At 45.4% G+C, this 13369-nt stretch overlaps 1 protein-coding gene across 2 annotated transcripts in view; it reads right to left on the reverse strand.

Moving 5' to 3' along the window:
• Ncapd3 (non-SMC condensin II complex subunit D3) overlaps nt 1–12987 on the reverse strand; it is an 83192-nt gene extending 70205 nt beyond the window's left edge. For both annotated transcript variants that reach the window (XM_028883048.2, XM_028883047.2), the window contains exons 1-3: nt 12827–12987; nt 6152–6306; nt 1376–1538 (exon numbers count right to left, since the gene is read on the reverse strand). In XM_028883048.2, the coding sequence (XP_028738881.1) occupies nt 1376–1538; nt 6152–6306; nt 12827–12890 (382 nt within the window). In that variant the 5' untranslated portion in view covers nt 12891–12987. The remainder of the gene's footprint in view (nt 1–1375; nt 1539–6151; nt 6307–12826) is intronic.
• Between the last annotated feature and the right edge of the window lie 382 nt (nt 12988–13369).

Here is a 13369-nt window from a genome sequence, read left to right on the forward strand (position 1 = left end):
TCAAAGACCTAAAACTGAAACCGCAAACCCTGGAATTGCTAGAAGAAAACATCAGGCATCAGCCTACATGATGCAGGTATCGGAAACGACTTCCAGAACAGGACTCCATTTGCCCAAGAAATGAGCCAATAACTGACAAGTGGGACTTTATAGAAAGAACTCAAAACACAAAGAATCAAAAGAAAAAAAAAAAAAAAAAAAAAAAAAAGCAACCACTTCAAAAAATGGGACAGGGACCTGAACAGAGAACTCTCAGAAGAAGAAAAAAATGGCTAAGAACGATCTCAAAAAATGTTCACAGATCAAACAACTTTGAGATTTCATCTTACCTCAGTCAGGATGGTAAAGCTCACCAAAAGCTAGAGAGTATGCAGGCAAAAGGGAACCCTCATTCACCTTTGGTGGAATTGTGAACTGGTAGAGCCACTATGGCAATCAGTATGCAGAACTGTCAACCAGCTCAAAATAAAGATGCCACCTGACCCAGCTGTACCACTTCCTAGCAGATGCCAAGGACTCGACACCATACTCCAGCTAGATCTCAGCCACGCTCATTGCTGCTCTCTTCATCATAACTAGGAAATGGAAACAGCCTAAACAAATGCTCTTCAACTGATGAATGGATAATGAAAATGTGGTCTATCTACACATGGAATATTATTCAGCTGTAAAGAAAGATGAAATCATGACATTTGCAGGTAAACTAGAAAAGATCATATTGAGTGATAAGCCAGACCCCAAATAAACAAATGCTGCATGTTCTCTCTTATCAGAGGCTCCTACTTCCAAATCTTCATGTGAATACAGAGCCTGGAGTAACCACAGAAACCAGAAGATAAAAAGAGACCACTGTCAGAGTAGGGGAGTAGGAGAGACAGAGAGGGGATAAGCAGGACACAGTGATCTGATCAGGGAAATGGGAAAAAGGAGGAGGCTCTAACTAGGGAGGGCAGCGGGAGATAAATACACAAGGAACGTTTAAAAAAAAAAAGATATCTCGAAAAGTAATAACAAAAAAGTCACACTCCCAGATCTGAGGACACTAAAACATTAAAGTCCCTTATATAAAAATTTGAATAATCATGAACTTTTGTTTCTCTTTGAAGATGGCTATTTACATATAACTACACACATCTTCCTGTATACTTCAAATTATCTCTAGATATCCAACACAGTAAAAACTATATAATAATTGTTCTGCTGTATGGGTTAGGAACTAAGAGGAAAGTTTGTGCATGTTCCATACAGACATCATAGGCTTAAGAACATACACAGTATCAACAATGTAACATTTTCTTTTCAAGTATTTTTCCCACCCAGTTGGCTGCATACAGATGGGGAACCTATAAACATGGAGGGCCAGATGTAGACATACCTGGTATTTCCAGTAGCAAAAAATAGAGCCCAGCAGCATGAAGGCCATATTCTCGATGCTGCGCACTGGCACCTTTTTTATGTGCTTCCTGGACAAAGTGACAGAATAACGCCACCAGCGTATTACTGGAAATATTATTCTCAGTGAAGAAGGTCCAGATGCTCTGGGAGGGGAGTGCAAATCACAAAAGCCAGTAGTTAGATGACCTGGAAAAAAGCTTACTGATGTTTACAAGGAGCTAGCCCCTCAGGAGGGAAATATAAGGAGTGTAACTCATTTCAGAGACTGCTTAGCATGCACAAGTCTTGGGCTGGATCCTTAGCAATACACACATGCATACATGCATACACACACACACACACACACACACACACACACGCACACGCACACATACCCAGGTACACGTATGAGCACATACACACAGTCTAACTACTACTTATAAATGTCTGCCGGTGTTCTGATCTGACTCTGAACCAACACCACAGCTCTGTGTGTTGAGTGTTTGTTCCCCAGCTGCTGGTACCATACTGTGAGGCTGTCGAAGCTTTAAGGGCTAGGGGCTGGCTGGCAGAAGAAGGTCAATAGTGGCAGGCTTTTGAGGATTATGGCCCAGCTATGGTTTGTAGCCATCTCTGCTTAAGTCCATAATGATGAGAGAAATACCCTGGTTTGCGTTCTGTTGCTGTGTTAAGCATTATGACCAAAGACAACTTGTGGGGAGGGGAGGGCTTATTTTGTTTATGCTTCTAGGTTACACTCCAGCACTGAGGGAAATCAGGGCTGGAACAGGAGTAGAAACTGAAGCAGAAGTCTTGGAGGAATGTTGCCTACTGGCTAGCTCTCTGCCCTCTCCTCAGCTAGCTTCTTATACAGCCCAGGACTACCCTACCTGGTTATGGTACCAGCCACAGGGAAATAAGCCCTCCATAAATTAAGAATCATGACAAGCCCACAGCATCGGTTCCTCCTAAGTCTATTCCGTGTGTGCACAACCGCAATAGGCCTAGAGCATCTTTCAAAAGGCTAACAAAATCCAGGAACCCGGACTGCATGCTTCTGCCTTCCTTCAGAAGATAGGGCAAAAACCAGGGCACGTGGCCCATATCTTTAATCCCTGCACTCTTGAGGCAGAGGCAGGTGGATCTTTGAGTTTGAGGTCAGCCTGACTTCACAGTGAGGAGTTCCAGGATAGCCAGAGCTAAATAGTGAGAGCCTCCTCAAAACAAAAACAACAACAGTAACCCAAAAGACAGGGTAAGGGGTAGGCAATGCTGCAGAGCCGCCTCACTGCACAGCAGACTGCTTCACAGACTACTCTGGGTATGGTGGCCTGTGTCTATCTATAATCTCAGTTCTTGGGAGGCTGCAGCAGAAAGTCTGAGACCAGCCTGGAGTGCACAGCAAGACCCTGCTGGAGAAGGAAAAGGGGAGGAGAAATCCTTTTGAACGCTGCTGTCCTTTGCAGTTACACATGCAGTGGGCACCTCCCTCTGACTGCACCATCTGGTCACCAGAGCTCTCTCTGCTAGTGCCATCACCCCAGCTGAGGTGGCTTCATGGCTGCTGCTAGTCTGCAGGGTCTGGACTCCCATCACTGACGACTCCCCTGTGGCCTTATTCAATACCTCACCTTTCCTACCATGTCCTCTTTCTGGCCTAGCTAGTATTATTACGCTTGTCTCAGGCCTACTCACACCCTGATCTGAACACTTCGCTCTTATCTTCTGACCTGTATTTCTAACGACCAGTCACACCTTTCAAGGATCTTCAGCTATAATCTCCCATGGTCAGCATCCTCCTCCTAGCTCTGGTGCTGCGCTGGGGTTTTACTGGCAGTACCGGGGACTGAACCTAAGGCCTCATGCATGCTGGGCAAGCATTGTGCCACAGAACTCAGCTAGCCCTTCTTTCTTTTCTCATACCTAATTTGGCAATTTACATCATGCCTTAGACACATGGCAAAGACTTCTTAGTTCTAAAACCTCTATTAATTGTATCTAAAAAAATTTCTGGGCTGGAGAGATGGCTCAGTGGTTAAGAGCACTGGCTGTTCTTCCAAAGGTCCTGAGTTCAATTCCCAGCAACCACATGGTGGCTCCCAATCATCTGTAATGAGATCTGACGCCCTCTTCTGGCCTGCAGGCAGAACACTGCATATGTAATAAATAAATCTTTAAAAAAAAAAATTCCTAGCTGGGCGTGCTGGCACACGCCTTTAATCCCAGTACTCTTGGGAGACAGAGCCAGGAGGATCTCTGTGAGTTCCAGGCCAGCCTGGTCTACAGAGCAGATCCAGCACAGACACCAAAACTATACAGAGAAACCCTGCCTCAAAACAAACAAACAAACAAACAAAAAACAAATTCCTGTTTTTAGCTTTCCTTATCCATTTCCACAACTAAACTCCAAACCACACCATGAGCACTCAGCACATACTTCCAGCATTCTCCCAGAAGATCTCCTGGTGCAGATTTCCCCACTGTAGTCTGTCTATGGGCAAGAACATTTGTTTTAAAACAGATCTATTCATGCTGTGAGTTAATATATGCATGCTACTTAAAACAGAACCTCGTACATAATCATGCCTTATTAAATTTACCAAATTCCACATTTATGCTGGCTAGTTTTCTATTACCTTGACACAAGCTAGGGTCACTTGGAAAGAGGACACTTCAACTGAAAAACTGTCTCCACCAGACCGGCCTGTGGACAAGCCTATGGGGCATTTTCTTGATGATTGATGTAGGAGGGCCCAGTTGGCTGTGGGCTGTGCCATCCCGGGCTGCTAGTCCTGATGCTATAAGGTAGGCAGAGCAAACCATGGAGCAAGCCAGTAAGCAACACTCCTCTATGGCTTCTGCTCCAGGTTCCTGCCCCGACTTTCCTCAGTGACAGACTGTTATCCCAAAGGTAAGATGAAATAAACTTCCCAAATTGCTTTTGTTCATGGTGCTTTATCCCAGCAAAAGAGACCTCATTAGGATAGCATTTAAAATGACCTGGAATCTGTTCTCAGTCTAACTCACTGTCTGGTGTCTTAAAAATGTTTTAAAAATTCTGAATGCCATTCATAGCGCACTGTCCTAATTCTCACCATTCCTTACATATTGCCACCTTAACCCTGTCTTCTAAAGTACTCACTGGAATGCTCAGTATCCCTCTAGAGGCATGTTTACCTGGATGATTTATTCTTGAGCAGTCCTATCTGGCCTGGAACTGCAAATCACAGAGATCCACCTGCCTCTGCCTCCTAAACACTGGGATTAGAGCTGTGTGCATGATCACATCTGGCCTGTATTAAGACTTTCTTACTCTGTTTCTTAGCCTTTTGGGTTTTTTTCTTTTTCTCCCTTAAAAACTTCATTAAATTACATTTGTTTTGTGTGTGTGTGTGTGTGTGTGTGTGTGTGTGTGTGTGTGTGAACACTTGTGACTGTATCACACACATGCTTGGAGGGCAGAGGACACCTGCAGGAGTTGGTTCTCTCTTTCTATCCCACGGGTCCTGAGAATCAAACTCAGGTTGTCAGGTATGGTAGCAAGCACCTTTGCCTGCGAACACTGAGTGTCCAGCCCTCTTGCTGGTCCTTTCGGTATCTGAGACAAGATCTTCTCTATAACCCAGGCTGACCTTAAATTTGCAGCAACAATCAATCCCCTGCCTCATCCTCCCAAGTACTGGGATTACAGGTGTGTGCCACAATGACTGCTTCTTATCTATCTATCTATCTATCTATCTATCTATCTATCTATCTATCTATCTATCCATTCATTCATTTGTTTATTTTTAAAGACAGGTTCTCACTATGTAGCTCTGGCTGTCTTGGAACTCACTATGTAGAAGAGGCTGGCCTCAAACTCTATTGCTGGGATTAAAGGTGTGCACCATCACATCCTGCTGACCTTCTTTCTTAAAAGAAGTTAATGATCTCAATATCAACAAGCACAAGAAGGCTGGAGAGATGCCTTAGTGGGCCTAGCAGCACTTGGCTCACAAAGCATGAGGCCTGAGCTTGGATTCTCAGATAGCAGAGACAAGCAGATCCCTGAAGATCACCAGCCAGCTAGCCTAGCCTACTTGGAAAACTTCCAAGTTAGTGGAGCCCACTAACTCAAAGGAAAAGTGGAAGGCATCTGAGAAGCAAGACTAAGCTGTTCTCTGACACCTGCAATGTCCACCAGCACAGGAGGCAGAACACAGTGTTACGGCCGTGTGTAAATCACCTTACTACTTTAATACAAGCTTTAATACAAGCTTTCTTTCTTTCTTTTTTTTTTTTTTTTTTTTTTTCTTCTTTCTTTCTTTCTTTCTTTTTTTTAGACAGGTTTCTTGTGTATCTGTGGCTGTCCTGGAATTCACTCTGTAGACCATGCTGGCCTTGACCTCATAGATTCACCTCCCTCTGCCTCCCTAAGTGCTGGGACTAAAGGTATGCACCACCACCACCCGCTAATACAAGCTTTCTTAAAGTTCAGGCCTGCCTGGGCTGTTATTAAACTTTCAGTGGCTTTTCGCTTGGTTTGTCCGGTAACTCTTCCTTTTCTGTTTCACCTTCAACTCGCTATTGTAAAAGAACGGTCAAGTCTTGAAAACAAAAATCACAACCAGAACCTCAAACATTTGGAGCAAAGCTTCTAAGACAGCCCAACGAACAGAGCATAGTTTTCACATTACCTACCCAAGAAAATTCTTTTTAATTTAAACTATAATGACTCTCATCCTCTGTAGCACATAAAAGCAGGTCGTTTGATTCATTTATTTATTTATCTTTTTACCTCTAAGGATCCACTTTCTTCTGTAGCAAAGGGCAAAAGGCTTCCATAGAGTTTTGTGAATGCATCTGTTCCAGTCTCTAGGATCTCTGCTACTATGCTGGGATCCAAAGGCTCAGTCTCTGTGAAGTCCAGTTCCCATACTGAGTTCACCCATTCTTTAAGAGAAAATAGAGTAAAATTAATAAATGCTCTCAAGCAAGTAAAAAACAATCACCTTTAAATGCCAGGTATATTCTAGATACATTCACAGATACGACTACAGTCATACAGGTGTTATATGTAACAAAAGGAAAGCCATAAAGATTAAGAAAACCTTTTTTAATGTAAGCACAGTGGTAGGGAATAATCCAGGTTCTTGGAAGTCTGATACAGGAGGATTACCACAAATTCAAAGCCTACCTAGAGCCACACAGTGAATTCCAGAACAGAGCTGCTCAGCAAGACCCTGTCTCAAAAATCCAAAGCCAGTCATGATGGCGAACACCTTTAATGACAGCACTCGGGAGGCAGAAGGCGGCAGATCTCTGTGAGTTTTAGGCCAGCCTGGTCTACAAAGCAAGTTCCAGGACAGCCAGGACTACACAGAGAAACCCTGTCTCGAACCAAAAACAAAACAAAACAAAAAAACCACCACACCACCACCAACAAAAACCAGAAGAAAAACAAACAAAAGATAATCTCTTTTTAAAATCACAAAGGACAACTGACAACTAACTAGGTTAATCATCTAAAAATATTAAAGAGGGCTGAAGAGCACTGGCTGCTCTCGCAGAGGATCCGGGTTCTAGTCTCAGCACTTACACATCGGTTCACAATCATCCCTAACTCCAGTCTCAGGGGATCTGACACCCTCTTCCAGCCTCTGTAGGCACCAGGCATGAATGTGGTACATAGACATATATGCAAGCAAAATACTCATTCACATAAAATAAAAATAAATCTAAAAATATCAAGAAAACATTTTTTTAGATGTAACAGTTCCAGGAAATAAAACAGTTCTTGAAAAAACTTAGTGATCAAGTTTTCTTGTAAGTTTGCACAAAAAAGACCCAAGCACACTGAGCTCTTCAGCCACTTCTCTATGAAAATTTCATAAGCAAGGTAATAAACCCAAATAAAACATACAGCATTTCACTGGGCCCCTGGACAATAAAACCTTGGGCCAAAACAGAGAAACCACTTCCCACAATGTTTAAACTAACAGAGACAAGCCAGGCTCATACAAAAGCACTCAGTGACTCCCAAGCACACCAATGAGAGGAATATGTGTCTTAGAGAAAGCAAACAGCCTTCCAGTGGTGTTCCTCACCAGGCTTCTCAATCCAAACTCAACCCATTTTTTCTAACCAGACATTCCCCAATCCCATCTAAAATTAGGACCAGATGAGTTTGTGGCTATCTCAAATTATTAGTCAGGTATATCTTCACAGTAATATTCTTTATAAGTTCATCATCATTTAGGAGGAAATTGAACAGAGCATAATATAAAGACAGAATTAAGAGATGAGAGGTCTCCTTCATGGTTCTCAGTATCACATTATACTCAGCAATTTGGAGGTCTCCTTAGAGTACAATCTGTCCATCATCATCTTCTGTAAATTGGAAGTTTCAGTAGCTCAAGTTCCTTTACACAATATTCCTTCTAAACACCTGCAAACTGTCTGAGAGAAGACCTAACGGGGCTGGGAATGCAGCTCAGTTGGTGGTGAAGCCACAGCTACAAGCAAAATAGGACCCAACATTCAGAAAACTGAAGGCTATAACCATACCTTCTGTGAACACGCAGAAATGTTTCAATGCTCATTACAGGCATCACAGGTGAGAAAGAATCTTTCCCTGTCTGCTCTGCTTGAGATAGCTCAATACTGTCACTAGATCAGGTGAAATTTGGAAGGCACTGACTGGCCCTGATTTTAGAATCTTCCTAAAATTATTGGTGTGACTTAAGTCATATCATTTCTAGTTTCTCGTCTCTACCACTTCATCTCTAAGATGTAATAACACCTATCAATTACATAAAAAGTGCTTTGTTGTTGGTGTTGGTGGTTTTTAGTTTGTTGTTGTTGTTTGGTTTTGAGACAGGGTTTCTCTGTGAAGCCCTGGCTGTCCTGGAACTCACTCTGTAGACCTGGCTGGTCTCACATTCAGAGATCCGCCTGCCTCTGCCTGCTGAGTGCTGGGATTAAAGGCGTGTGCCACCACACTCAGCCTAAGAGAAGTGGTTTATTGGAAAAATTTGGGATAGAAAACAGGTAAAGTTCCCCCTCAAAGGGGTGGTGATGGTGAACATGAGCAAGGTACATGACATACACATAGGAGAAGGTCATGATAAAACTCACCCTTTTGTAAACGAACACGTATCTACTAACAAAACAACAACAAAACCCAAAAGGGCTGGAGAGATGACTCAGTAGTTAGAGCACTGGCTGCTCATCGAGAGGACCCAGCACCCACACAGCAGTTCACAATTCTCTGTCACGCCAGTCTTAGGGGATCTAACACCCTCTGCTGGCCTCTGTGGGCAGCAAGCACGCACGTGGTACACAGACATATGTGCAGGCAAAACAGCTGTACACATAAAGATAAAAATTAAAAAAAAGAAAAATACTCTGGTGTCTGGTAACCTAGTTCCTAAAAATGACTCTGCTCATATTTAATTTTAGACTGTCATCGAATCATTTAATTTCCCCATATAAACCAAATCACTCCTTATCTTACTTCTTAGCTGTCAAATGGAGACAACTCCTGTTTTGCTGACCTAAGACTGAAGTGGAAAGATACCCCTCAACAAACATTTAAAGAAAATACTTGATAAAGCCCTTTTAAGTTCTAGATTATAAGATGAATACCCACAATGATCAACATGCTACAATATTGCAAAAAACAGTTTATCCTAGAAGAGACGCTACTGAGTCTTGAGTCATTAAGTACAAAGCTAGTGTGTTAACGTGTCCACTAAGGCACAGCTAATCTCATCACTGGCACTCCATAATTTTTGTGAAAGACCAAAAAATGCACTAGCCACAAATAAAACCCTCACTGAACAAACAAATATCATTTCTTTAATAATGCGTGAGTGTCAATACAGTAAGAGATAAGTGTGCACAGCACTAACAGGAAATAGGACTGGTAGGGAAGGGAAAGATGGAGGGAGGATGACTTCTTAACTGGACCTGAACAGGGGGGTGCATGAGGGAAAAGAATGTGGGCAGACAGAGAACACGGACTAACGAAGAGCAGGGGCAAAGGAAACAGAACAGTCCCAACCTGAGGGTCGGAGCTGAGAGGGTCAGAGTCAGCATTAGCATCTGTTCGTCAGTTACACACACCAGGCACTAAGTTCCTCTGTACAAAAATCCCACTGACATTATAAACTACATTTGACAGATGAGGAAACCGAGGCTCGTCAAGGTTAAACAATTTGTCCAATGGCAGCTCAAACAACAACAAACTAACGGAAAAGCACCCGATGCCAAAGGTAACATGTTAGAAAGCAGACAGAGAGAACAGGGGACGTTGTGTCGCACGAGGGCCAGCCCCGGCACAAGGGGGGGGGGCGGTAGAGCCGACTCGTACTTGCTCACCACTACATACAGCCTGCTTCCTGGCCTGACAGCCTCATGGGCAGCACCTCTCTCTGTCTGTCACACATGGCTACCGAAAGGGCCCCAAGTCCCAAGCAACTCCACCCCCGAATACTTACTGCGATGGGAACATGTAAACAGTGTACGCTCAGGGAGGGGTAATTACCCACTCTTTGAAGAAGATGAAAACTTTTTCACATGCACTACTCTATCATTAATGCCTTCTGCAAACCGTGGGCTGGGCTCTTACAGCCTTCCAGAGGCTCACAAGCACTGGATTTGGCTTCCTGTCATTTCTTCCCCAAGGAATTCTCACTCGACACGGATCTTACGCTTGCTTTCCCGTGAGCCAGAGAGGCCCCGTCGTCTGTTTCCCTCCTCTTCATTCCCTCCTGAGGGTTTCAGCACCTTTCCTATCTGATTTACATGTCCCCTGTGTATATGCCAGGCTGTCCTTATGACCCACCACAGCCTCTCCTGTCTCTAGAAGATCACGCCTTACTGTGGGGTCATCAAAGACACCGAAGTCCCACACCAGACCTGCGGTCTCTGCTGAATTCCTTCCTCACCAACCCCAGGAACACAATGCCTATATAGCCCAAAGACCTGGGCATCATACACTTCCCTGATCCTCAATTTCTTCAGTTAATTCCTTGTATTTTCATCTTCCTGGCCCTGATAGTTAGGGAGACTTGGGCCAGTGTCAGTCAAGTGTGCCCACCGGCTTGTAAGAGGCAGTCTATCAGGAGCCATTTCCTTTGTATCACCTCAGGTTATGCAGCCTTGTCTCAAGGAGGGAGGTGCAATTATATTTCTCAGTTTCTACGCTTCAGGGCACTCAGGCTGATCCCATCTGCTCCATGTCCCATAGCCTCACAAGCGAGGCTGTGAAAGGCTCTTTCATTTCTTACCTAAGTCCTTACCAACTGGAGCAGTTTAGAGGCAGTGTGTCCCCTAAGCAACAGGTTCTTATGCTAGGCCATTTTTAAGGCCTCCATTTTCATGCTGAATTATGGGTCACCCTTGCCCCGCTTCTTCTGTACTAAAAATTAAACCAGAGTAACATTGTTTACCACTTCTCCCTTATTCTCTCCCTCCTCTCTGGTTTTTCCCACAGGTTCCAAGGTTTGGATGCCAGGAAGGGCTCTCTACCACAGATTTCATTATGCCCCACTGCCAGCCATCCAAAGGAGCAAGCCAATACCTCCATCTCATCGCCTTTCCCCACATTTCCTGAGTCATACATAAGCTAACGTGGAGGGTGGCGTCACATGTGTGCGTGTGCCCCCCCCCCCCATGCAGGTTTTTTCTGGGTAGATGGCGTGGCTTCAATGGCAAGGACCAAAAAGCTGCTGCCTTAGCCAGCCTGTAACCCAGTTTCAAATGTGCTGTTTTCAAACACCGCACTATATTCTCTAGTTCATTCTCCATTTTCAGGGCATCCCCACCACCACAGCCTGCTTGTATGGCGAACTCCATCAAAAAGGCATTGTACTCCATAGCACATAGGGCAGTGGTTCTCAATCTGTGGGCCTCAACGGGGACGGGTCAAACAGCCCTTTCCCAGAGGTCACATGTCAGATATCCTGCATATCAGGTATTTACATTACAGTTCATAACAGTGGCAAAATTACAGTTACTAAATAGCAACAAAATAATCTTGTAGTTGTGGGTCACCACGACATAAAGAACTGTATTAAAGGGCCGCAGCATTAGGAAGGTTGAGAACCACTCACACAGAGGAAGACAGCCACTCTAGGATTCCTCTCACGCGTACTTCCACATTCAGCTTGCCCTCAGGTACATATCTTATCACCAGATAGTAAGGGCGCTAACAACCAAAGAAAAGATTCCATCTAAGCCCAGCACGGTGAGCCAATGTGTTTGTTTACTGGAGTTACCTCCAGAAGCATAGATGATTCTCAGGCAGCCGAGTTACCTAAAAGCCGCCACGCCGTGGCACAAGTGAACGCCACTGCACTCCATTGCTACCCCACCTCCTGCATATCCTAGCGCGCCCCCTTGCTGGGGACCACATGCAGCGGGGTCAGGGTTATATCAAGCTGGGAAGGGCAAAGGGGGAGTGACTGGAACGTCTCCCAGGGGTCTACTGACATCCTCCTCCCTTTCTACCCCTACAACAGTTTCCTGTGGATAATTAAACTGCTCTGATGTCAAGACGGCAGAGGCCATGCCTGCAGGACAGACTTCCACAATTCCTCTTCCACGGTAGGCCAATGATCTGGTCATCTGTCAAAGACCCAGAGAACTGAGATATGCAAACCGGTACCTTCAAAGGGGTAATGCAGGGCATACAGGTGTCAGTGACAGCATCAGAAAGCAGTGAGGATTATCCTGCAATTGCCCTGGCTGGCTATGAGGACCTGGGTCTGGACAGCAGCAGTAGGGCTGGAGCCTGGCTGTAGGGACAACAGGGGGCAGTGGGCGTGAGAGCGGAAACTCCTGAGTTTATGATTTAGCCGGTGCACTTGGCTGGCTTTGGGAATCTCGACTTCATTCGGACATCTAACGAGGTCTGCATGTGAGCCACCTAGTTGAACGTATGACCACAGATTTTAAGAAAACAAAATCTATCTGAATAAAGACATCGGCTGTTTATAACCACCTGGAGATGGGATTGGTTAAGTCCAGGAAGACTTGGCAGAATGAAGGTGACAGATGAAGAGAACAGATGCGCTAGCACCAGGAGAGGCCAACTATTAGCGTTTTACGTTGCTGCGGTTTTGTTTTTGAGACACACCCTTTGTATCCCATACCAACTTGAACTCATTTGTGCAGCCTAGGATGGTCTTGAACTCATGGCAATCCTCCAGCCTCGGCCTCCCGCACGCCAGAACAATTTAGCTCCCTTTTTAACAGTTACTCGTCTAGACTGAGATCCCACCGTACGTCTGGCTGGCCACCACCCGGGAGGGATTGTCACAATCCTGGGGCTCGCGGTCGCTGCACAGACCCGGTCTTCCCCTTACCCCACCCCCACCCGGACCAGGCCGCGGGCTGCGACACCTCGGGCCCTGCAAAGCACCCCAAGCCCTGAACCCAGGGCTGGCGGCAGCGAGTCTGAGCTCACCGAGGCTGAGATCCGGCGGACACCAAGGCTGCAGATCTCTCCCAAGATCCCGAAGCGCCATCATGACCGTGGAAGTACCGGCTTGCCTCTGCTCCCGCGCGCGCTCCGAGACGTTTCTGCGGACCAGTCACAGCCTTCGGGATTTACAGTCGACCAATCACCGCGCTGGGCCGAGTTCGTAACCTAAGCCAATGGTCTGCTTCGTCCATTGCGTGCGCAGAAGTGGGTGGGGCGAAGGCTGGAGGCTAAACAAGGGTGCAGGAGATTTTCCTCTAGCATGCCAGTTCAAGTGGGGGGTCAGGACCACACTAGCTTCTTGTTACCAGGCTTGTCTTTCTTACACGACAGGAAACCCAGAGGCCAGCGGAGCTAGGACACTTCCTGTACCAGGAGTCACCTTGGCCCCTGCCGAGTGACACTTAACGTACGTGTCAAAGGTACCTCACCCGTTGGACAGCACGCAGCGTTGTTCATATTCGAACGTGAAGAGTATCCCAGCGTTTGCCGGGCTAAGCAATAAGGGAAATGCAACCAGAAGTACTA

Source organism: Peromyscus leucopus, chromosome 7, assembly GCF_004664715.2.
Source record: "Peromyscus leucopus breed LL Stock chromosome 7, UCI_PerLeu_2.1, whole genome shotgun sequence".
NCBI classification, from domain to species: domain Eukaryota; kingdom Metazoa; phylum Chordata; class Mammalia; order Rodentia; family Cricetidae; genus Peromyscus; species Peromyscus leucopus.